The following is a 24,398-nucleotide window of genomic DNA, read 5'->3' as shown; positions in this document are numbered from 1 at the left end:
CCTTCACTACATCCAAGAACCTCCTCTTTGGTCTTCGTCTAGGCCTCCTTCCTGGCAGCTCTAACCTCAGCATCCTTTTACCAATGTATTCACTGTCCCTCCTCTGAACATGTCCAAACCATCTCAATCTGGCTTCCTGCTTTCTCCAAAACATCTAACATGAGCTGTCCCTCTGATGTCCTCATTCCTGATCCTATCCATCCTCGTCATTCCCAGAGAGAACCTCAACATCTTCAGCTCTGCTACCTCCAGCCCTGCCTCCTGTCTTTTTCTAAGTGCCACTGTCTCTAAACCAGACAACATTGCTGGTCTCACCACTGTCTTGTCCACCTTTCCTTTTATTCTTGCCTACAGACGTTAAAAACTGCACAGTTGCTGACTAAGTCCTCAAATATAAACAGAAAGATCAGCTGGGAAATGTAATTGTCTCTCACTGCTTTATTTCCTGTTTGTTCCGTCCAACTCGTGGCGGCATCTTCACGTCAAGACCCACTAAGTATTTTGGTTATTACAGCAGGTTATAAACTAACACGTTTAATGTAGGTATAAATAATTTGATTCCACGCAGTCACTAACATATGTCTCATACCCAAAGACCAGACCTCAAACTAAGTCGATAGTTACTGATGTAGTCCTCATGTAAGCTGTTCGGACTCAATACAGGGTTATAATCCAATAAGGACTTATTGTTATACAGTTCCAGGGGGTGCACCGTTCCTGGAGGTACTGCAATACCAGGTCAATGCACAGAGTGGACGGAGCAAGCCCCTATTCCATCTTCCTGTTCCAAAAATCAATTTAATATATGGTCCCCGAGTAGGAGACGTATCAGATATTAAACTGATAAGAACAGACACTACACTTGATCTTAGCCAAAAGGCCGAGAAGCGATACTGAACACACACTGAAGCAGGAGCCTGATTCTCGGCACCGCTGCGCTCACTCACGGTTTCACTAAACGCACCGACACCACAGACACAGTGGGAACGCGGGGGCTGATGTTTTAGGACTAATCCGCCAACACAAACATCCATCCATCCATCCATCCATCCATTCAACATTAAAACGTGTCTGTAATGATCTTCTCCTTTCAGCTGCTCCCTTCGGGGGTCGCCACAGCCAATCATCTGCCTCCATTTAACCCTATCCTCTGTATCCTCCTCACCCACACCAACTCTCCTCATGTCCTCCTTCACTACATCCAAGAACCTCCTCTTTGGTCTTTCTCTAGGCCTCCTTCCTGGCAGCTCTAACCTCAGCATCCTTTTACCAATGTATTCACTGTCCCTCCTCTGAACATGTCCAAACCATCTCAATCTGGCTTCCCTGGCTTTTTCTCCAAAACATCTAACATGAGCTGTCCCTCTGATGTCCTCATTCCTGATCCTATCCACCCTCGTCACTCCCAGAGAGAACCTCAACATCTTCAGCTCTGCTACCTCCAGCCCTGCCTCCTGTCTTTTTCTCAGTGCCACTGTCTCTAAACCAGACAACATTGCTGGTCTCACCACTGTCTTGTCCACCTTTCCTTTCATTCTTGCTGGCACTCTTTTGTCACACATCACACCTGACACAGGTAACTATTTAGTGAAAATGTGAAAAACTACATGATAGTTTATCTGTAGTTTTTCTGATTGTCCATATTGTATATCTACTATGTATTTTGTACACAAGAAGTTGTTTTTTTCCCCATTTCTTTCTATTAAAGACTTTTTCCATGTCTTATTCTAGATTAAGGGCAGAAGGTGTTGAAGGCTCTACACAATTTTATTTCTGATGTTGGGCTGTGTAAAGAAAATCTGACTTGTTAAAACCCTCAATTATCAGACAGAGCTCTTATTTTGAAGGCCGGGTTGCTAACTTCCCGCGCTGTGCTAGCTAGCGGCCGTTAGCTTGTTGGTTCACCGTGATGAGCATGACTGTGGCCGAGCTGCCCTCAGCTGGGTTTAAGTAACGCACAAGTGACTGAAACTCGTTTCTCCTCTTTCTTTCTTCTCAGGAAGGCACCGAGAGACTCACAGAAACACAGGGCTCTGCTTTGGAAACGCTTTTTTTATTGAACAGTTCCTCGCACAGAGCCAGGAAAAGGACAGAAAATGCCCAGAGCGGTAAGTAACGTGTGTTTTTCTCATATTTCCACTCCCTGTGTGCTTCATGACAGCTTTATTGATTTAAAAGCGTAATGGAAACTTGGCAGGTAAATCTTAATGGACAGTTAAACCTCCTAAATTCAGTATAATTTTGTATTTCCTCACCTTTTCTTAACATTTATTTATTCACGTAAACAGTAGAAAAGTGCTGCCGCTGTCAGTAACGTTAGCATACCTTCAATTTATTGATTCTGGGATTGAAGACGATTATATTTAGTGTCATTAAATTAATATAAAATTATTTTTTATTGACAGAAAATGTGTTTTGTTTTGTCTGAGAGGTGTTTTATGTTTGCCTATAAGGCGGTGATGACAATTCTTCTATGACTATTTTTGTTGGTAATTTTGAAAAAAATAAATAAATTAATTAATGCAGGGCAGTGATTGATTGACAGTGGTAAAATGATGATGTCAGTCCCTGAGACAAAACTTAGCATTTATCAGGACCAGCTCCTGACTCACTAACAAAACAATGCACTTTTGGCAGTTGTATCAAAGAATCTTAAGACCACAGTATAAATAAAGTCTCTGTCAAAGAGGAATGCCACCCAAGGCACATGTTCACCCTATATCCTTAGTATGAAACATCATCCATCGTGCTCATAAGTTACATGCAAAGGTTTATTTCTAGATATACATACATATAAGAAGTGTTTCATTTGTGTTTATAGTGTAGGTGGACAATATTGATTGGATCCATAGCTTCCAGTTCATTTCTGTGCTGCTCATACTGGTGCCACATGATAGACGAGGGTGGAAAATGTCTTGTTTATACCGTTGGCAGTCCGAGATGAATACAGGGTTCTCCCTTAGTCTCTGGAAGTTATTTTCAAGGCTGAAATTTGGGGGTTGCTCCTCACTTAATGTTGGGTTCCCATAGTCATCTTGGAAACTTTGGTGAAAATGTCAAACATGCATTTAAATATCAGACTTTTCAACATCAAAAAAGCAAAACAAAAGAACAAAATATAAGATGAAGTCTTCTATTTGAATAGGTTTTTGCCTTCTCTTGCTTTTGACTCAGTGTGCCCCACCCCAGATATTACATACTGTACAGTGCACATGGTACGTGTCCCTCCCTCAGTCACACTGTTTGGAAAGTTCATAAGACTCAGAGGCTATAGGCCTTCATGTGGAAAATATGATGGAAATGAGTAAAACATATTTCTATTTTTAACACTGAATAAATGTTTTCTCTGTCCTTGGTTTAAAAAAAGTACTTAGAGAGACCAGGGGTGCCTAAGCCATACAGTTGCTAAAGTTTAACAAGTAACACATGTAAAACAGAAAAATTGGAAAGGTTTTAGTTAGAGAAAAATTTCTGCCAAAATCCAGCTGAGATCACAACAGGACAGGTTTGCCTTTGAACAGAGCACTGTTTTGTAATGGCACTAAAGCCCGGGCTAGCATCATGGAGTGTGTTGTCATTTTGTTTAGAAAAGCCTTGGGGTTGTCATGAGTGCCGCTGTGGAAATGACATCATCGCTGTCTGGTAGCAGGAGCCCTGTTGCCACAAAACAACCTTTCTGGACAATAATGTCAGACCGATTTCTAGAATATCGACAGCTCCATGCCTTCGTTTTCATTTTATCCTCTACTGTACAAACTGTTCACTATGTGGCCTCATGACTGGCCCAGTTTTTACAGCATGGAATGAAAAATACCAATGGGAAACTAAGTCTATTTTAATGAAGTTTTTCCTTTGATGCTGTTTGTACCTGAAAGCTTTGGACTCTCAAATTAATCTCACATTATCGCGTTTCACCTTTGGCCATTATGGGATATTTCAAGTAAGGGTTTATATTTTGACTTCAGCATGCAAAGTAAAATTAGATTGTTAGTTTAAAGGGTGTTGCTGACTCAAGCCTGTGCACAGAAATGGTGGGATGTCAGGAAGTGTCACCAAAGCAACGGTCAGATAAGGCTTTTTGTTACATTACCACCTGATTGATTTAGGGCATCTACTCTGTTGATTATTTTCATGATTCTGATTTCTTGATTCTTGTTTGATGTTTAGTCTCATGTTAAAAATAGTGAAACAAATTGTAATTTCCCCAAGCTCTACAGTGATGCTTTTGGTTTGCTTGTTTTAGCCAAAACCCAAAGATAATCAGTCATTTATGACAAAGAAAACCTGAAGGTTCTCACGTTTGATATGTGGAAACTAAGGGAGTTATTTGATATTTTTGCTTAAATAAAGGCTTGAAGCATCATCAAACTAGTTGCACTTGAATTCTTTGTTGATTGACTGATTAATTGATTGCTTAATCAAATAGTCATAGTAGCACTAGTTTAATTCCATACCCATGAGGATATATTCATATTAAAGCATGGAATATAAATGGAATTGAGATAAATACATAACTCTAAATCTTACTTTATGAAATTACCCGATTCATTTAGTTTTTGTGTAGAATCCTCTCTCACAGAAATGTACATGCAGTCCCAGGTATTGCACTTCAGACTGTGCATATTATACATTTGTGTGTTTCACCAAGACGCTCAGTGACAGGATGTAGGACCAGATTTGAAGATTATCAGTGGCTCCTGTATCGGCACTTCTGTGACTCGTGTTTCTCTTATCTATAAATGACACATTGTCTGAACTAAATGATAGTGCTCCTTGTTTCTCCCTGATTCCTGTTTTCTTGTAGTCAAGGCCCATGACATAAACCATTAAGGCGTGACCACAATAAACATGGATGGGTGTTTCCTTTTCATGTCCAATCCCATTGTTAGTATTTGTTCCTTTATAATTGATAAGTTAATCATCTGGAACACCCTGCAGGAGTGATTCATAAATCCCAAAATAGGTACAAGTCTTTTAACTGTCATTCTTCAGTTACGTGTGTTTAATGTGTTGTGTTAAAAGTATGTTTCCAACATATAACCTCCCTCTTTGTTGTAGTGTTGCTCTACTCTTAAACCGTTTTCAGTGGAATCTCCATAGAAACTCCTAATGCAAAAGACTCATGTGAAGTCCTACAAACTATGCAGAAGTTTAAATATTGCTTTACTGAAGAATGTAATGCCCAGTTTAGATGCTGAAGTGATAACCACATTTCTTTAACTTGAACCTGAGAAGGTTCTTAACCTCCCATTCGTCGTCATGTAGAGCAGGTTATGTACTTAAAATTTATGGTTTGAATATCAGAAATATTTGGAATATTAAGAATGGCCTGATTGATTGACAGTGTTATCTCTGTAGTTATTCTGGGCTTCATATCTGGGTCTTGGGATATATCTCATCCTAGAGTGTCTAATCTTTGTTTTAGAACTTTTGTCTGGCTTATGGCCTTGTGATTGGGATGAGTGTTTTAAGTGTAAATATGTGTGACTTTTGTGTTTTGTCTGCAAGTGTTGATTGGAACAATGTTAAAATACATTTAAAGAATAGTGATACTTTGGGCAATGTAATGTGAATTTTAGTGCTTTTGGACAGAGCCAGGCTAGGTGCTTCCCTCTGTTTCCAGTCTTTATGCTAAGCTAAGCTAAATGACTACTGGCTGCAGCTGATATTTGTCATACAGTCATTGAGAACAGTATCAATCTAACCTAATTTTCAGCAACTGAGTTGAGAATATATAAATATATTTACTAATTTTTATCTGTTCCTTTATATTATTTTGTGTAACAGTATTTTTCAATAAATGTTTTAACATAAATGAATTAAAGGGCTTTTTTGTTCCTTAGTACTGTAATCTACATCTTTTTCTACTGCATTTCCTGTTTTACCATAGGGTTTGTGCTGGGTGTTGTTATTGTTTCTTGGTTACCAAATATTTGTACAATACACTTTGAAAATGTGTTGTTGAATATGGCAACCAATGCTCTTGTAGCTTAAATTGAGTCAGTTATTACAGCAATGACTCATGAAACTGGGTACGGGGTAGCATTGTATAGTTAAAATGAATGGCTGTACTTTCCTCTGACTGAAATTGCTCATTGTGGAACTCTAGGTCCTTGCCCAGTATATTTTTAGCGAATGTGTCATGTTTTCGTTACCGCTGTGAATGGCCTCAATTTATTATGAGTTACCGTTGAAGGACTTCACTTTGAGATCAGATATCACTCACTCAGTGGTTTCCGTTGGCTTGTCTGCCCCACACATTCACATATTCCGCTCTCTGCATGTTAGGGTGTGCTCTTCTAGGTGCTCCATCTGTAACTTGCTGCAAATAATAGACGCTGATGTTGAGAGAAGCATCCAAATCTGTCAGAGCCTCTATTGCTAATTCAAATAATCGATTTGAAACAAGGGAAGTCTTAAAACATCACATATTAGAGCTGAAAGGAAAGCTTTTATTAGCTGTATGAAGTAAATGTGGTGTTTCCTCTACTTCCTCTGCTTTCTGGTTGTGACTTGAAATGAAAGTCACTTTGTTGTATGCACATATGTCAGTGTGGCAGTGCTACAAACCCTCACAGGCTCTAAAAGCTTCATTATTTTGGTTTTGTTGGTAAAGCAGAAGTTTACTGTACCACAACCCCAGGGTTTTCAGTGATTCACCTCTGCTGGCTTGACAGCAGCAGACCTGTGTATGAAAGAAATGGGACATGCCTGAATATCCACTGTCTAGACTTCTGTGTTCTTAACTATCCTGGACAGCACAGGGGTGAGGTGCCGGCCATCCAATTCTGTGATCGGATTTGCCTTCTTTGCAGGATTTAATTCTGTCAGTTAGTTGCTCAGCCTGTGTAGTTTCATAGGAATTGGTGGTGTTTTGAGTCATTGGACGAGTCACTGCTGCTGCCCAGACATCCTTTTTGCAGTGGGCGTCATTGAATTTGTCCACTGCTGAAGCTCAGCTCTACTCACAATGGGCTGGAGTTGAAAGATGTCACTGGAGGGTTCTGTTAGCTTGGCTTTCTCTTTTTTTATTCTGGGATAACTAGTTTCTTTGTGTTGTTCCCATTGGACAGTAATAGATTCACTTGGAAGATCTATCTTCTCATACATCCCAGCAAATACCAGACATTTGACATTATACCCACAGAAAAGAGATTCAGTATTTGCCTTACCTCAAAGCAGCTATTGTAAATATTTGTGCATTGTTGCATGGCCTTTGTGTGAAATTCAGATGCCACTTATTACCGACTGAACCTACAATACTGAATATTGTTTCTTCTCATTATGAAACACAGTTAACGTCATTTCTCATTATTCTGTCTACCCATGCTATTTGTAAAGGTTTCGAAATCACTTATTAATAACCGGGGTGGATCCCTTCAAGTGGACATTAAGTTCTCTGCCCATAAAGCAGTTTTCAGGTAGATGGACCACCTACTTTTTGTATGTACAGGTCATTCTGATCAATCATTAACCAGAGAAATGAGAGGCATGCCTTTTTCAGTGAATGGGAGTAAGTGACTCAAGTGTCTCACCTCAGTCCTCCTCCCTTCTGTGTATCCATACTGAATAACATGAATGGTCCCTCTTATGAGCTTGTGAAAGTAATGCTAGAAATGCGAATGGTTTTCTTTACTTTTAAGTGGGAAATATTTCCTTTATATTTAAGTGTTTCATGAATGAAGATTTTAGATCAGTTGCTTTATATTCCATTGAAAACACTAAAGATTTTGCAGCAGAATACTTTTCAATCAGCCTGTCTGTCTCTGAGAAAGTAGAGATAAACACAGAGCCCTGTGTTTACTCTGCAAATACACCCCCCTATCAAACCACACATACACCAAAGCAGTGCTCTGCAGTAGTTTGGCACGCTATACCATATATTCATCCTTATATATGAGAACCTCTCTGTTGCTGTGGGTCAGTTTTGAATTCCTGTTTTCTCATGTTTTTCCACAGGTCAATGTTCGCGTCACCACCATGGACGCTGAGCTGGAGTTTGCCATCCAGCCCAGCACCACCGGCAAGCAGCTGTTTGACCAGGTACACAGATGTCAGTTCTGTATGGAACATCAGTATCAGTGATGGCTTTATAAATATGCTATCAAGACAAAAAGGTTTTGGAAACACCAACCATTTTTATAGATAGAATAAATAAAAAGCAGACAATCTGAGGTTTAGTGGTATTAAATAAGATCCATGTATAAATTTAAGAAATACACAAGATTTAATTAGTAGAGTTAAAGGAATAGAGAGACATTTTAGGAAGTGCGCTTAGTCACCTCAGGATTAGATGTGAAGACAGCAAATACAAGACAATAGTCAGAAACCGCTTAGCTTAGCTTAGCTTAGCTTAGTTTAACTTAGCTTAGCTTAGCTTAGCTAAAAGCCTGAAATCATAGGGAGCTACCATACATTTTTCAAGTGTGACTTTATTAGTACACTATCAGTTCTAAAGTTTAAGACATCATGAAGGTTTTCTGTAGAGTCATGAAGGTTATTGTAACAGAAATGTCATTTTTACACTTGAAAAAATGTGTTAACCAGTGAGTTCAGAGTCACTGGTGGATGATTATTGTCATCTGGCTAACCTTTCTCTCCTGTTTCTAGTTTTTTGCTGAGATAAGATAATGTTACTGACTGCTCCATCTATTCCTTGAAGTGTTATTTTCTTAATTTAATCCAGCACGTCTTTTAGGCATCTGGTGTAATAATGGAAATCTTTGTTTTAAGACCAATGCTGTCATTACTGCACACTGCTCACAAACTCATACAGCCTTTATCTTCAAGTCAGCTGAATTGATGTCACAGATGATCTGTGTTAGGAGAAATTGTCTGTCCTCATTATCATCTGTGCAAAGCTCTTTCCGTTCATTACACCCTGGTCTGACAAGTTAGCTCCTGCAGATGAGATTACAGGAGCTTTTGAACACAAGCGTCTTTATCAGTCTGTGTCTTCTTGCTGAGGTTCAGGAACTATATATATATATATAAATGGTTTCTCCTGGTGAAAATAACACAACTTAAAGTCTACCTAATACTTCAGGATTTATTTTAGGCTGGTGTTAAAACAATATTGAGCTAATGTATATATGTGAGAATAGGTCTCAGTTGTCATCACTTCTATTACTTCCAAGGGACAAACTGCACAACTGTATATTGTTTTAACACAAATCTGTAACCAACAATGATTAATGACATTAAAGATTTGCAAAAGTCTGTAAAAAAGTTAGTCACTGTAATAAAAAAAAAAGTAGTTAATATAATAGTAGTTAATTACTCCCTTAATATAGCACACTTTGCTATACAGTACACTTGAGCTAATGGATTAGCTGATTATTAATTAGTGCCATGATTACTACAAGTGATGCCCTTATCACTATGGTATCTGACACCATTTTAGGAAATCACATCCACATTTTCCTATTATATCCTCATATCTATGTTTATTTTAAAGTGTGTTTGCTTGTTTATAGTGAAATAACACTTTAGCATAATTAATGCAGTATAGTTTGACCTTAGATCAATTGTTCTTCATTCTTTCATTGGGTGGGTATTGATATTGGTATGCTCACAGTGGATGTGGTTATGTAATGGCTAGAAATATATGTGGCCTTGTTTTATTATTAACCCCTGGAGTTCCCACTACTGGTCACTAAGCAGTATTAAGGAATTTCCTTTAGGTTGCATGCTTTCTTTGGCTGTTGTGAAGCCCAGTACCTATAATGAAATGTAGATGACATGTCAGTAGTTCTTTTAAGCCTGTATGATGGCACCAGGGGAAGAAAGGCATTGTTTTAGCCACTTCCTGTATAACTCGTTTTTCAGTAGCGTGTCATCAACTGTGTCTTGTGTTTGCACGTAATAGGATTCACCCTTCATGTCAGCAGCATGTCAGAGACTGTTCAGTCAGAAGATTTTAATACAGTCATGTTATGTAATACATCTTTTAATAGCCATATTAAGACTTTGGTATGTTTGTATCACCGTGATGGCATGGATGGATGGGTTAGGGTTAGTTTTGTCAGAACTTCTGACTTTTTTTTTTTGTTTTTGTTTTGTTTTGTTTTTTTTTTTTTAGTGTTACAGTGATTAAACTTTCAGTGTGTGTGGTTTTGCTACAGTAAAGAGTTGCTATCTGCTATATCTCTTTGCTTATAGGCTTTGGTAAATTCCTCTGCCTACTTGTTAGAATGGTTACTCGTGAGGTGTGCCACAAAAAAATCACTCACTGCCTGTGATGATGTCAGAGACAGTTCAATGCTCTATTGTAGTGCAAGGATACAATTTACTAATTTGAGCATTGGAAATTGTCTGGGAATATTCACACATTGTATGAACTTCTGTTCACAGTGGCTACAGATACATTCTACTGAAATTTAGCTTAAGTAGCTGTGTCTAATTTAGCTTTTTGTTTTTTTGCTTTGGCAGCAATCACCTCAGTCACGGTGTGTTCAGCAGGTTTTGTGGAAATGCTGTGTGAGGCCTGGTGTGGCCTGTGTGGTCAGTGCTGATCATAGCCTTAGTCCCCGTCATTCTGTTCTTGAGGAGGAACGCCTGCCGCTCCCCTACACACCCTTGTACAGTTTCACTTCCATATGGCTGTGAGCTGCAGCTTGTTTCATTTTGCCTTGAGCTGCAATTGGAAAACTCACAGCTGTCTAGTTTACAATAGATTTATGTTTAGTTATATGTGACCTCTGTGTTTGCCTTGTTCATACCCTGTTAACCTGTCTCCTGTGTTACTGTGGTTTCAAAAGGCGTTAGTTCTTCAGAGCTGATTTTGATTGGTTGAACACAGGAGGAGGATTGATGTTGGACAGCTGAAAACATAGTAACATTTTAGACAGTTCAACTATGCCTTGAACTGAATCCAAGTCTAAATACTCTGGCTGACAGTTGTCAGAAGCAAAATGTGAGACTAGTTCACATAAACACTCAACCCACATGTCAAAGCTACATAAAAACTTGTGACAAAGCAGTTTCATGATAGCTTTTCTTCTTTGCTGCAGTAGCCAATTTTAGCAGAGTTATTCTTAGCTATTAACCGTAAAATCCTGGCTTTGTAACAGTCCCTTTTGCTGTTTGCTTCTGTCACAATGAAGTTTTCCTTTCGGCCAGTATTCACTGCCCCTTACTACCACTCCCCACTTTGAAACACACCCCTCCATCTTTGTGTTGGTCCCTGTTCAGAGCCTGACTGGGTGAACCTCTTCCTTCCCCTCTTCACTGGAGGACTCTGCATTATTCATCCTAGAGGAGGTAGTGAGCAATGCTCTTACAGCTCAGTGGCATTCCTCTCTCTCACCACAGGGCCCAAGCTCCAATAAACCAGGAGGAGAAACTTTCACTCTGTGACAGATGACTGAAAGACGAAGCTACAAACATTTTAGGGCAGCTGTTCCTTTGTGGCGCTGCAATGTTCCCTCCACCTAAACCAAGTCTGAAGTGGCTGGTGACTGAGAATCTGTAAAGGTTTTGCTTTATTGACCTGACTGCACAGCATTTACAGTTTTTTAATCATTGCCAGAATGAGAACTTGTGCTTCTGGTTACCAACTTATAAAAAGCAGGTCTCACAGAGTTTGACCTCATACATATATATATATATATATATATATATAACTTGCAGTGTCTTTTCTGTGTGTGTGGGGGATGTCAGGACACATTACACTTGTAAAAAACTAAAGGTGGGTTAGTTTTGACAGTGCACTGTGCACCCAAGAGGCTGTTTAATACTCTTGTGCGGTTTCAGCGCCAGGAGACCTGTAGGAAACACATTACTAGTGGTTACAGTAGCTAGGAAGCTTGTCATCTCATAATAGCCAAGTGGCATTGATAACATGAATCTAAATTAATTAATCATCTGTACTTCCTGATGCTTATATAATTTATTATGTCATTAGGAAATTTTTGTCATTTACTGAAAGTGCTAAAATGTGATATATTATTCCCATGGTTTTCCATTGGACTTTTATACTGCATGGCACTAAAGAAAGCATTAAATTGCATTCTATGGTGTATTAAAAGGTCTTAAAGGGCTTAAATAAAAAAGAAATCTGAGCTTTGTACTGGATTGTTCAGTTTTCAGGTCTAACTCAGACTGATCTGAGGTGTTAATAGCTCTTGACATGCAGTGGAGCAAACTAGCTACCCATTAAAATCAAGGCAGCCTGCCAAACTAACCTGCTGTGATGTTCGTTTACTGAACCTGTCCCAGATTTGAATTTAATCCTCCTCTAATGAACTGTATTATTTTCAGTCTCCATCGCCAGTGGGGTTCATAACATGTACAGCATGTTACTGAAGCTGGTTTATCTGTCATATGAAGTACAATGCTGTCAAGAAAAATCCTCTCTTGACAGTGTGAATGTCATATCAAGCCTCCTTTGCCCTGAGAAAAATATTTCAGCATTGGTTATTTAGGGCGCCTGCTCTGTTTCTCTTGCCTTTCAGTCTGTGGATGCCAAAGCAAAAACCACTATGAAAGGCCTGATTGTTTTCAGAGGCCTTATGAGTTTCATTACAGGTGAGATGCAGCCTGAAGTGCTCTCTCATTTCAGAGCCCTTCCAGTACTTGTTGCTGCACTGCATACAGTTCATCAGAAAAGCCATTCATCTTCACTCCCAGAGGTCAGGCTGCTTTGAATTTTGTGTCAGCCACTAAGAGATAAGGCAGTTTGATTTTAATGTTAACCTTGGCTAGAGATTATCATTGTGAATGAGCTTGGCTGGAGTGCCAGTGTATTGATCACACTTTACCCAGGCATCTTAGCACCTCACCTGGTGACTGTGTGGGGAATTTGGCAGTGATGTGTTCAAAAAAGGCCCAGCACAGATTTAACAGGATGCAGACATACACACAAGGAATGCAAATTCCTACACGGTGCTTTTGGAAATATTCTCTGCAGACATTAAGAGCCTCTGGTTTTGGGCATTTTTTTCTTAGAAGCCAGTGGAAATTGGCAGTTCCTTCTACAGCATAAGTGATTATTCCAGATCTATAACTGGATTTTCATTTTCTGCCTCAGCTGGTCAGTCAAAAGTTGAAAAAAAAAAAGTCTTCTGATCTGACAGCATTTTTCAGAGTATTTTCAATGTTCTTGAAATTACAGGTGGTCTCATAATCTGCCTTTCAGACATGAGGTCTGGCTCTTGCAGTTTTGCCAGAAGGTAACAGGCCTGTAAGTTGGAGCAGACTCCCACCGCCTCTGTCTAAGCTTCTCAGTCTGTTTCTGGAGGCAGAGAGAGGATGCAAGTCATGCAGCACACCCTCATTATACAGTATCACTCCTCCTCACTGGACAAACAATAAGGCCACTTTGTTTAAGACTAAGCTTCATTATGCTCTTGCGTAGTATATTTCAACCAAGAGAGAGATAGAAAGTGATACTATTAATTAAAAATACTGAAAGACATTTAAAGACAAGTAATAAATCAAGAAAATAGTGTCAGACGCTAGTGCCAGTCTCAGTAGCTATAATGTCAAATATAAAGTGATGATAACCATGGGTGGGATCACTTCCCCTCTATCATATATTTGATTTGTTGCTCCAGACATCAACCATGTAGTGTTTTGTATTGTACTTACTTTTGTTGAGTATTTCCTTGCCAATTCTCTACTGAAACTTGGGGATTTGTAATACTATGAGGGTTGTCAGCTTAATTACTGTGGTACCTGAGTATGTCACCTTAAGGCCTCTTGCCAGCATTTGAAAAGCCTTCAAGAGTCTTTTCACAGCTACTCCTGCAACAAATTCCTCAGTGATTAATTTACATTTATTGCAAAATGACCTTATTGATTGTTGAAGTGTGATCTCTTTCTGTTGGTCTCTACAGGTACAATTACATATTAATCAACATGCGTCAGTTTTGACCAATTCACTATTTTTCCATTAGGTTTTTTCCCCCAGCCTATAAAGTAAAACCATTAAAACCATTTTTCTGGAGATTGTTGAAGGACTTTTGTCATTCAGTGTGTGTTTGGTGTTCCTTTTCGAGCTGTCTTGTTCTCAGATTCCAGCTTCTCAGATATAAGGATTTGCTGCCTTTCTTTATAGTAAAGTAAATGCCTGATCAGATAAAATCTTTGAACTTTGTCGCCCTGAACTTTGTGAATAATTGGTAATAGACCAAAAATAAAAACACGTACTGATAGTGAAAATACTGGGTTGTTGCAAATGTACTCTGTTTTAAGACTGCTTTTTTTCTGTGCAGGTGGTGAAAACCATTGGCTTACGGGAAGTTTGGTACTTCGGACTTCAGCATTTTGATGGCAAAGGTTACAGTACTTGGCTAAAACTGGACAAAAAGGTAAGATCCAACTGAAAAAAAAAAAAGATTTTTGACTCCTGTTTTTCAAATCATCAGATTGTCAAGTCATTTTCATATTTTAACACTTCATCGTTAATCATCATCTGTGCTTCATCAGTCATGAATGACTGATTAATTCTCAACACTGTTTTAAGAATTAGATCACACAGTGTTATTTATACCTTGAGTCCAGTTATTCATCAGTCCATAAACAGTCTAAATTTCTCTTCTGAGTTATTGAAATCATCATCCAGCAATTATCTATACCTACTTGTTCCTGTTTAGGGTCACAGGGATCTGCTGAAGCCTATCCCAGCATTGAGGTCATTATTTCCCTTTTAAATAGAAATTCCATTACCTATTGTGATGTCTGCTACCTGAATATCTACATTATGTATTCCTTCATTGTCTCAAGTATTTCCCAGATGCCCAGCAGTTGCCACACCTTTCACTATGGTGTAATATAGAAATAGTAATAGAGAAAGAATGCATTCCTGTGAGGGGGTAATTCAATCCGTGCATCACTGTTTGCTTTTCAGTAAATCAGTAGCCACCATTTTTTAGTAGCATAGCATAGTAGCATTCACGTGTTGTATTTTTGGTCCACTTCAGGCAGCTACTGTTGGAGCCCTCTCTGATTTCTGTCTGTGCTGGGGGTCAGTGCAGTTCGTGTAATCTGCTGGAGCTGGGTTATTTCATTAGAGTGCAAACTTTTAATGTCCCATATGTGTTTATTTCTTCCCTGTTTACTTGCACTTCACAAGCCGTTATCCTGAGTTATTCATACTCCAATGTTCTACCATTATCTGTCTAAAAATATAGTGAATAAATTGAAACTGTTTCTGTCTAATGTGGTTGAAGAGATTTTCTGAGAAATGCCTTCCTTGCTATAACCTTGCAAATCTATTTACCGAAATGTCATCAGGTACATCTTTGCATTTTGTAACCATAAAGAAGTGTCACAGTGAGTGAGAAAAGGGAATTTGTGCCTCAGTCAGCTGCAATAAATTGTACACTGTGTGCTGACACTGCACTGCAGCTCATCAGCACAAAGCTCAAACTGGAATATTCCCAGTCCTGTACAACCCTCATTCAAGATCACTTGTTTTGAAATTAGAGGAAGAGGCACATTGTGTAAACACCTACTGCAGCTAGGAGTTATGGAAGTGTACTTTCACAAAATGAAAGCCCCTTTTGAAAATGATAGAACTTGTTGTTCTCCACTGTATAAAGCACAGACTCTCAGTATTTATTTAGTTTTTAGTTTGGATGGCACCAATTGTAATTTTTACTTACAAATGATATTTTACAGCTTTTTGATTCTCATCACAAGTTTAATTTTGTTTTCTCCAAATACAATATGCAGCTTTGTATTCGATTTCAATTTGACATAAATGTATTGTACATTGGTATAAACCATACATAGATGAATTTACAAGATGTTGCTTCTCTGATCTCTTGGCTGGAAAACAAACATGTCTCAAAATTTCCAGCTGTTTCTTTAATGTTCACAGGCTTATGCATGTTTTCATTTCACTCCAGGTGTCATCCCAGGATGTGAAGAAGGGGAACCCACTGCAGTTTAAATTTCGGGCCAAGTTCTTTCCAGAGGACGTGTCAGAGGAACTGATCCAGGAGATCACCCAGAAGCTCTTCTTCCTGCAGGTGAAGGAAAGCATCCTGACCGATGAGGTGTACTGTCCACCAGAGACAGCCGTGCTGCTGGCCTCCTACTCTGTTCAGGCCAAGTTTGGGGACTACAACAAAGAAGTCCACCGCCCTGGATACCTGCTCTCCGAACAACTTCTGCCACACAGGTGAGATGCGCTTTTCAAGCTTTATTGTGCATATATTAATTTTAAGATCAGAAGGAAAGATGCATAAAAACTTGTTGATTGCATTAGAAGGATCAGTGCTTTCATTCCATCATTCATCATGACACGGTACAGATTTTAGTATTTTTATGATTGGAAACATGTAGTGCACCTTTGGCACACTTCATGAGAAGAATTATTATATATAATAAAAATTCTCCATTATAGATGGATGTCAGGTAACTGGTGACAATCATATACAACAATATCAGCTCCATTTACCCCTGTAGAAGAAGCAGTACACTGATGTTGGTACTTGTTTCTGGTTTTCTGCAGAGTCCAGGAGCAGCACAAGTTATCCAGAGAACAGTGGGAGGAGAGGATCCAGGTGTGGCACGAGGAACATCGTGGGATGTTAAAGTGAGTTGTCTATGTTACTCACTAAAATGAATTTATACAACTACATTATTTCAGTACATATTAGTACTGGTGCAGTACTAATATGACATGGATGGAGTGATGTATGCCATGAACGTTTTGTTGAGTTCTTTTCATTCTTGCAGGGAGGACGCTATGCTGGAGTACCTGAAAATTGCCCAGGACCTGGAAATGTATGGAGTCAACTACTTCGACATCAAGAATAAGAAGGGAACAGAGCTGCATCTGGGAGTGGATGCCCTGGGGCTCAACATTTATGAGAAGGAGGACAGGTAAGCACTGTTTTTTGACAGACCCTTGAAGTAAGCAGCTGTGTGGTTACTATTTATTCTGGCTCTCGTCTTCTGCATATTTCTGTCTGCAGTCCTGTGACACAGAGATAAACTGGCTGGGCCAGGTCTGTGTCTGTACTTAATCACTGTTTCTTCGCAGACAGCATGACAGGAATAACAATGAAACCCCAGTGGATACTTTATCTTCTTTAGGACAAGTATCTTCAAGGCCAGAACTGAATATTCAATCCCAGGAGTCTGATTTAACCTATTAGCTATCTTTATTATCTATAGTAAAAACCTTGTGCCTCTGCTACATATCATAGTACCTGCTGTGTACTATGATATACCTTTACTTATAATGCTGAAGTACACTTGCTAGGCCTTGTCTACAGCTATCACTTCCTAGTTTTCCAGTTTAAAAGAAGAAAGAAAATTGTGCAAATTTGTCTTTTCTCTTTGGGTTAGGTTTCCTCACTGCCATTGTGCTTCTTATAAGGAAACCTACATTTGAGATCTGTCAGTGTTACCAGCATCCAGCCAGGTTATTTACATTTTGTTTATAGGCCATGCCAGTTTGGGAGGTAATCCCCCTTTGTTTTACTAAAAAAGAGCTCCTGTGGCTGGCTGCTTCATCTGTAGGGCTTACTGGAGTGAAGGTCACTGTGTTAACGGAGCGCTTCATCCCAAGTGACTTACCTTTCAGTCACTGACCCTGTGCTTGAAATCCCTCCATCTGTACTTTGGTTGAATTGTGTTGTTCACTTTCAGGTTGTAGCTCTTCCCATATTAAAGTGTCTGTGCTGTCAGCTTTTATCCCAGCATCTATTGAGAGCAGTGTGGTCTACTTTGCCTTAGTGGAAGAAATGAATACAGCTAGTTGGTGGCAGGATAATGACAAAGTTCAGCGAGGCGGCTGCCCCATGAGGCCTCTAATTGAACCTTTTAAAAGAAGTTTCTTTGTCTTATGTTAGCACAAAATTTTCTTTTCAAGTCTAAATGATTTACTGTTATTTTGTTTATTCAGTCTCTCATTTAGCTTTGTAACTTAACTGTGGTATAAAACCTCCCAAAACAATGAGAAGCACGTTATTAAGTATCATACCAGGTCCTTATGTGAGTCTGTCTCTTTATGAGCAGCAAAGAAATGCCTCTCCTCCACAGTGTCCTCTGCTGTAACCATGGCTACGCCGACTGGTTTTTCAAGCCGTGCAGCACTTAAGAATGTGGGGCTAACCTACAACACTGTCTCTCCAGTGAGTGCGGCAAGCCCACATTGCAGTAATGGAGCCAAGGCTTTGCCAGAACACAGTCTGGTGCTGGTTTAACTCCTTATGCTCTGCTGCTCCACTAACCAATCTACTGCTCATTTATAGGAAAGAGTTTTTAAAGCTATTTTTCTTAGCAGCCACAGCCCTTCAGGTTTCCTCACATCTGTTGTGTACTATTTTACTCTGTTGTAATTTTACTATCTAGCCAGGCAGCAACAAAATCTGAACTCAAAAAAATGTGTTTCACTTTTGTTTTTGACACATTAATTTACAGATTCATTATTAGTGTACTACAATATCAGTTGGGTAATTGTGAAAATAATTTAGTTGCAGTCTAAAATTCATCTTTCAAGTGAACATTTTAAACAAAAATACAAAGCTGCCTCTAGTGGCAGCTTCTAAATATGAGGATCTGCTGCTTTGCTCTGCTTTATATCATTGTAAACTGAATTAATTCTTAATTGGCTTTACAGTAATGATCGGTATTAAAAATCACCCTGCAGCATTAGCAAATATTTTATTACTCTTTCTTAATTATCATTCACTCTTTTTCACTGATTTACTTGTGATTTTAGTTATCTGCTGCAACAGTACCTGAACCTAAAATGTACTTCATTCATATAATTTGATATACTGCTTCTACTAGCCATTACTATCAAATGCTAATAAAGTAACAGTCATTTTTTTCAACATGGATCCAGTGATAAAGCACAGCTCTATAAACCACATAAAATATTCAATAGCTGAGATAACGTCCAAAGTGTTGTATCAATTCCTCAAGCGTGCGTCATGGTCAGTAATTAAGTGAAATTCCAGTTCAGGCTGTATGGTTTCTCAGCACAGTTTCGCTGTTATGTGGATGGCTGCGTTGCTAGATTTCGACACTCAGCTTGTCAGTGTTTATGGTGCAACTTTGAATGGTGTTGAATGAGATTGGCATCCATTCAGTTTGTCTGGCAGGAAGGTGAGTCACACCCTAGATTTATCCCTCATACTCAAACAGTGGATATACAGAAAGCCATGTTCAGTTTCAGCCTGGGAGAGGTCTGTTCTAATACTTAAATCAATAGGAATGCATTGTATTAGTTTGGTGTACATAAAGCTCAAACTAAATGTGTTGGCCTACTATAATAAGTAGGGCTTTAAGTACAGTCATACTCAAACTTACATCAATTATTGGTTTTTGACGTAAGTTGACTTGAATGAATGATGACTGGGATGTAACATCTGCTCTGAGTGACACCAAATGCTCGTGCCGCCAAACAGAGAAATAGTGTACCTAAACTGAACCTGGCGGTGGTGTATACATACAGTATTTTCATTCCTTTTATTTCTGTACGTTGACTTGATCGTTGGCGTAAATCTGCGTCACTTGATGTATCATGAACTGTGATTTACTCTGAAGGCCATGGCGTAAGTCTGAGTTTGAAGGACATAGACATGGCGTAAGCCAGGTTATGACTGTACCAGTTACTTCCATTCTCAACTGATCTGCGGTGTATTTACTTGATTAATCTTTCATTTTATGAAAATGTTTGAAAACAGAGCCTGTGGTGATGACCAGTTTCTTGTTTTGTCTAAAAGTTCAAAACCCTCAATTCAATTTACTGTCATATAAGACAATGAAAAGCAGAGGAACTGAAACCAGAGAAGCATGTTTGGCAGAACTGATATGACTTCACTTCTAGAATAATTGCAGCTCTAATGATAATCATATTAATACATTTTCTCTGTTTGTTATACATACAATAGTATATACTCTACATCTCAAAGGGCTTTACATCATAGAGTGAGCATGGATGGCACAAAGGAAAATTTAATTCCCTATGCAGAGTCAAGGTAAAAGAGCATTGCAATAGCCCAGAGAAGAGAATGAATAAGTGATTCTATTTTTACATCATAAAGAGCAGGATATGGTGCACCTCTTGCAATATTAATGCAAATAATATGGAAAATTGCATTCTCACTGACGCCATCAGTGGTGTGCTAATTAATTGTTTAATTCCTTAGAGTGAATCTAGTTTGATAGTATCCAATTTAGAATATTGTCACTTGTAGGGTGAGCTCATTCAACTTTAAGATTTTTAAGGAAGTCTGTCTAATGATTTAAATTGCTGGGGCTATTTGGGCACCACCAATGCAGCTCTGTGCTGTCTACATAATAAATGAACTTTTGCTCTGTGCCATTAGGCTCAATTTACCATTATATAAAACTGATTCAACCATTGTGGATAAGGTGTAATCTTACTGAATATTTTGTAGTAGTTTGTCCAAATAGATGATAAAATGACATTCTCATTACATTATTGCTCCTAATGTTCATGTGGTCACCTTCTCAGACTGAGCCCAAAGATTGGCTTTCCCTGGAGTGAGATCAGGAACATTTCCTTCAACGATAAGAGGTTCATCATCAAGCCCATTGACAAAAAATCTCCGGTGAGTAACAACTCAAAAGCATCAGCTATTGCTAAATTTTAAATAATGAGAGAGGACTGATTAGATATATTAGTCAATGCAGAATAGTCAGGTCTACTTTTCAGGTAATTCTTTTAATGATGAAGCCTAAACATACACAAAAATATGTAGGGTGTACTTTCTCTTCCTTCCTTTACCTGTCATGTTTTTTTTTTTTTTTTTTTTAAACAATCTGTACTCTGTTCCCAGCGCCTACTCAGTATCACTAAGTCTTTGTCCTTTATCAACAAAGTACAATGATAGTTTGCTCTCTTTCTCATTCCTCTCACTTGTTTCTTCTTCCCATTTCAGGACTTTGTGTTTCTTGCCCCAAGACTGCGTATAAACAAGCGCATCCTGCAGCTGTGCATGGGCAACCATGATTTGTACATGCGTCGCCGCAAGCCAGACACAATTGAGGTACAGCAGATGAAAGCTCAAGCACGAGAGGACAAGCATCAGAAACAGATGGAGAGGTATGCAGACGTCTGCAGAGTTGGAACAAATCTAAAAGCTGTCCTAGAAAACATCAAATTATAACAAAATATGAATATGACACTTTTTAAAAATTGGAGTTTGAAGCTGATAGTAAATAGTAATGATGCCCTCTAGAAATATGTTATTTCATTTTTGACTATCCAATACAATATTCACTTCATTATATAAAAACAGAAAAAAATGAAAATCCACACTCTGGTGAAGCTACAAACAGCAATACACTACTGAACAATTGATATTCTAAATAGCTGAGGGGGAAATTGGTGTTGAAGTAATTGATTAAGCTTTTATTTTTCTATTTGACACCTGTGCCTTCATAGGCTCGTTTGTATTTCCTTAAATGTAAGTTTTGTGATATTATCAATACATGGCCTTTATTCACTAAGTGGATTTAGGGACCTATGAATAGTTTGACCTTGTTCTGTTGACTGAAACAGTTTACACTTAGCAATGGCAGATACAGTTCTCATCTAAGCTTAGTGAGAGTCTACTGACACAGTTCAACATGTAAAGTCCAACATTCTTTGGGTAATAATAAAGCATTTTTATTCCCTGAGTACGGGAAATAAACTTCCTGAATTGGCTGAACTGAAAGCGAATGAATGTTAATGTTCTTAGCTACAGCTGCCGGTCCACTGTCTGTCCTGTACAGCTGTTCAAACATAGTGATGTAACGGCTAGCAGATGCCACAGTAAATACCATTGTGACAGCCATTAGCAGCAGACGGAGTTAGAGTTCACACACAGTAGCTCTCAGTGGTCGGTGCAAGAGGCTGGGCTGGTGTCTAAACACAGTTAAAAGATGATTTGAGATGTGTCTCTTAAGAAGCCTGGAGAGAACAGGCTGATACTGCAGCAAGTCAAAGTAAGAAATGTAGAAAACTGGAGTACAAACCCTTCAACACAAAAATCAAAGCAGTGTTTTTAGTATATTATAATTTAAAACATATTGTATCTGGATTCTGGACAAATCAACACATTTCAGCATCACCAAGGACTCTGGGAAGTTTTATTTGGTTTTATAGACTAACCAGTTAATTGCAAATATAATTGACAAATAACTTAATAATAGGTACTTTAGACAAAATGCACTCAATACTCACAGGGTGGAAATGATTAGTTAACAGGTTGGTAAATAAAAGACTAATTGCCAGCTATTATGTTAATAACCCTTTTATTCTCAGACAGTGCAGTTTCCGGGTGTTCTGCAGCTCAAACAAGTCATTTATTTTTCCTTGTGGTTTCTGAACAAAATAAGTAATTCGAATGTTTTAACTTGGTATTTGGGAAAGGTTGCTGGGTATTTTTCTGATGAAGTCATTAGTAGAAGAATCCTTGTTACTGATGACTGCTTTCCATCAGCTGTTTTCATGTGTATGTGGGCTCGCTGAGTATCAGCTATGTCAGCTGGCTTTGTTGGCTTATAGCAGCTGTGTCTTATCTGCAGGGCCCAGCTGGAGAATGAAAAGAAGAAGAGAGAGGCCATTGAGAAGGAGAAGGAGCAGATGGAGCGAGAGAAGCAGGATCTGATGATGAGGCTGTACCAGTTTCAGGAGAAGACCAAGAAGGCAGAGAAAGGTGAGGGGGTGCTGCACTGAGGGACTTTAGGGGCTTTCAGTGGTTCGTCCATCACTTAAACCTGAGAATAGAAATTGTGTCAATGTTGTGTGTGTAAATGTGTGATTATGTTAGTGAACGGTAGGCTACCAGGTGCAGGTTATTATGCATATAAATAAATTATGCAGGTTACTTGTTTAGGAAACAACCTGGATGATGAGTGCTAGTTTGAAGGTAAGATGTTAATTTACTTCAAAGTAACTAGTAATGTAATCTGTATACACGAAGCCTTGTGACCAGTATTTTTCTAAATTCTTTTGATTTTATTCTAGTTTTATTGGTTTCTGCTTGTAAAAAGTTGTCTACAAGCAAATGAATAGAAAGCAATTTGAACTTCAGTTTTATGTTTGTGTATCAGTGGCTAAGTGTTTGTCTCATGTTTCTGTTTTCCTCTTCCTTATATTTTAGATCTGCAGGACCAACAACAGAGAGCGATGATGCTGGATCAGGAGCGCAGGAGAGCGGAGGAGGAGGCAGCTCGTCTGGAGAAAGAGCGTCAGTCTGCCCTGCTGGCCAAAGAGGAGCTTGCCCGCCAGGCTGAGAGCCAGAAGAAGAGTCAGGAGCAGCTGGTCAGTATTTTAATCATGCTGTGGATCTTTTAGGGAACAGGTTTTAATTTAATTTTCAACACAAAAGACTCTCCAGCAGTGGCACAACAAAGAAAGAAAGGAGGAAGAAAAAGCCTGTTTGGTTGCTTTGTCTTTAAATAAAAAGAAACGCCTCCTGGACTCATCAACAAAATCTTTTGGCGTCTCGTTTTAAAGATAAATAAAAGATTAGCCGGTATTTTGTCCAGGTCTTTACCAGACCCATTGCAGGGCGATGTATTCTGCAGTGCCTGACTCCTGTAGCAGACAAAACCACTTTGTAGTGTCCAGTTGGCCCACACCCTGTTATTGCAGACTAACACCCCCTTGCCCCAAGCCGCTGGGCTGTGGGACCACACACAGGAGCATGTGCTTTCACTTTAACAGCCTGAACAGTAAAGCTGTGGTTCCTAAGACACATTCAGCCACTCACAGTCAAGCACCAGCACCATTTTCATCAGACAATCACCTGCTGTCACAGCCTTTATACTGCACTTAAGCCCTATTAAGATGCTTGTGCAGTGGATTAAATCTCTGTGCAACATCCACTGACTGAACGATAAAGACTGTGGGAGTCATGTTATCAACATGTTTTAAAAGTTTGAAACACACAGTGACTTATTAATAGTAGTACACTGTGTCCCTGTGTTTCCTGAGTGACCGCTCTTCTAGCTGAACACCTTTCACGGCTAAGTACCTCAGTGTCTTTACAAGTCACACACACACAGTACACAACCAATGCAGGTGTAGCGTTTAACACTGAGCCTCTGTTTTAGTGAAAGACAAACTGTTCACTTTATTGTGTTGATCAGGAAGAAATGTACCACAACACCCACAGAGGCTGCTCAGAGCCTGGTTATGTGTTTATTATATAAACATCTTCAATACATGGCTGATGTTTATGTGAAGGAGGAGGGCTGTGGAGCTGATGAATAAATTCTCATATCAGAGTCAGGTTTAGAATTTATTGGTACATACAATGAATTTGATGCTGCAGCTCCCAGTGAGTAAGTATCAGTAGAAAGGGGGAAAAAATAAAATATCAGTACAGTTCTTGCACAGGTGGACGCAAAGGAACAAAGGCCATTCCACACTGTTAGTTAAATGTGTTTTATTTGTAATTTACAAAGCAAAA

General features: G+C 39.0%; 1 protein-coding gene and 1 non-coding gene across 2 annotated transcripts in view; one reads left to right on the top strand and one right to left on the bottom strand.

The window, feature by feature from the left end:
* Nucleotides 1–24,398, top strand: part of ezrb (ezrin b) — a 28,630-nt gene that overhangs the window by 1,332 nt on the left and 2,900 nt on the right. The window contains exons 2-11 of the mRNA XM_026318960.2: nucleotides 2,000–2,108; nucleotides 7,960–8,043; nucleotides 14,217–14,312; nucleotides 15,855–16,129; nucleotides 16,463–16,546; nucleotides 16,690–16,836; nucleotides 20,447–20,543; nucleotides 20,874–21,037; nucleotides 22,507–22,637; nucleotides 23,085–23,245. Of these exons, the coding sequence (XP_026174745.1) occupies nucleotides 2,097–2,108; nucleotides 7,960–8,043; nucleotides 14,217–14,312; nucleotides 15,855–16,129; nucleotides 16,463–16,546; nucleotides 16,690–16,836; nucleotides 20,447–20,543; nucleotides 20,874–21,037; nucleotides 22,507–22,637; nucleotides 23,085–23,245 (1,251 nt within the window). The 5' untranslated portion in view covers nucleotides 2,000–2,096. The remainder of the gene's footprint in view (nucleotides 1–1,999; nucleotides 2,109–7,959; nucleotides 8,044–14,216; nucleotides 14,313–15,854; nucleotides 16,130–16,462; nucleotides 16,547–16,689; nucleotides 16,837–20,446; nucleotides 20,544–20,873; nucleotides 21,038–22,506; nucleotides 22,638–23,084; nucleotides 23,246–24,398) is intronic.
* On the bottom strand, nucleotides 702–892 carry LOC113137706 (U2 spliceosomal RNA). Its single transcript, XR_003296383.1, has one exon. It is a non-coding gene; the product is annotated as a U2 spliceosomal RNA (small nuclear RNA).

This window comes from Mastacembelus armatus, chromosome 24, assembly GCF_900324485.2.
Source record: "Mastacembelus armatus chromosome 24, fMasArm1.2, whole genome shotgun sequence".
Classification (NCBI taxonomy): Eukaryota; Metazoa; Chordata; class Actinopteri; order Synbranchiformes; family Mastacembelidae; genus Mastacembelus; species Mastacembelus armatus.
This window is presented reverse-complemented; position numbering and strand designations above follow the sequence as displayed.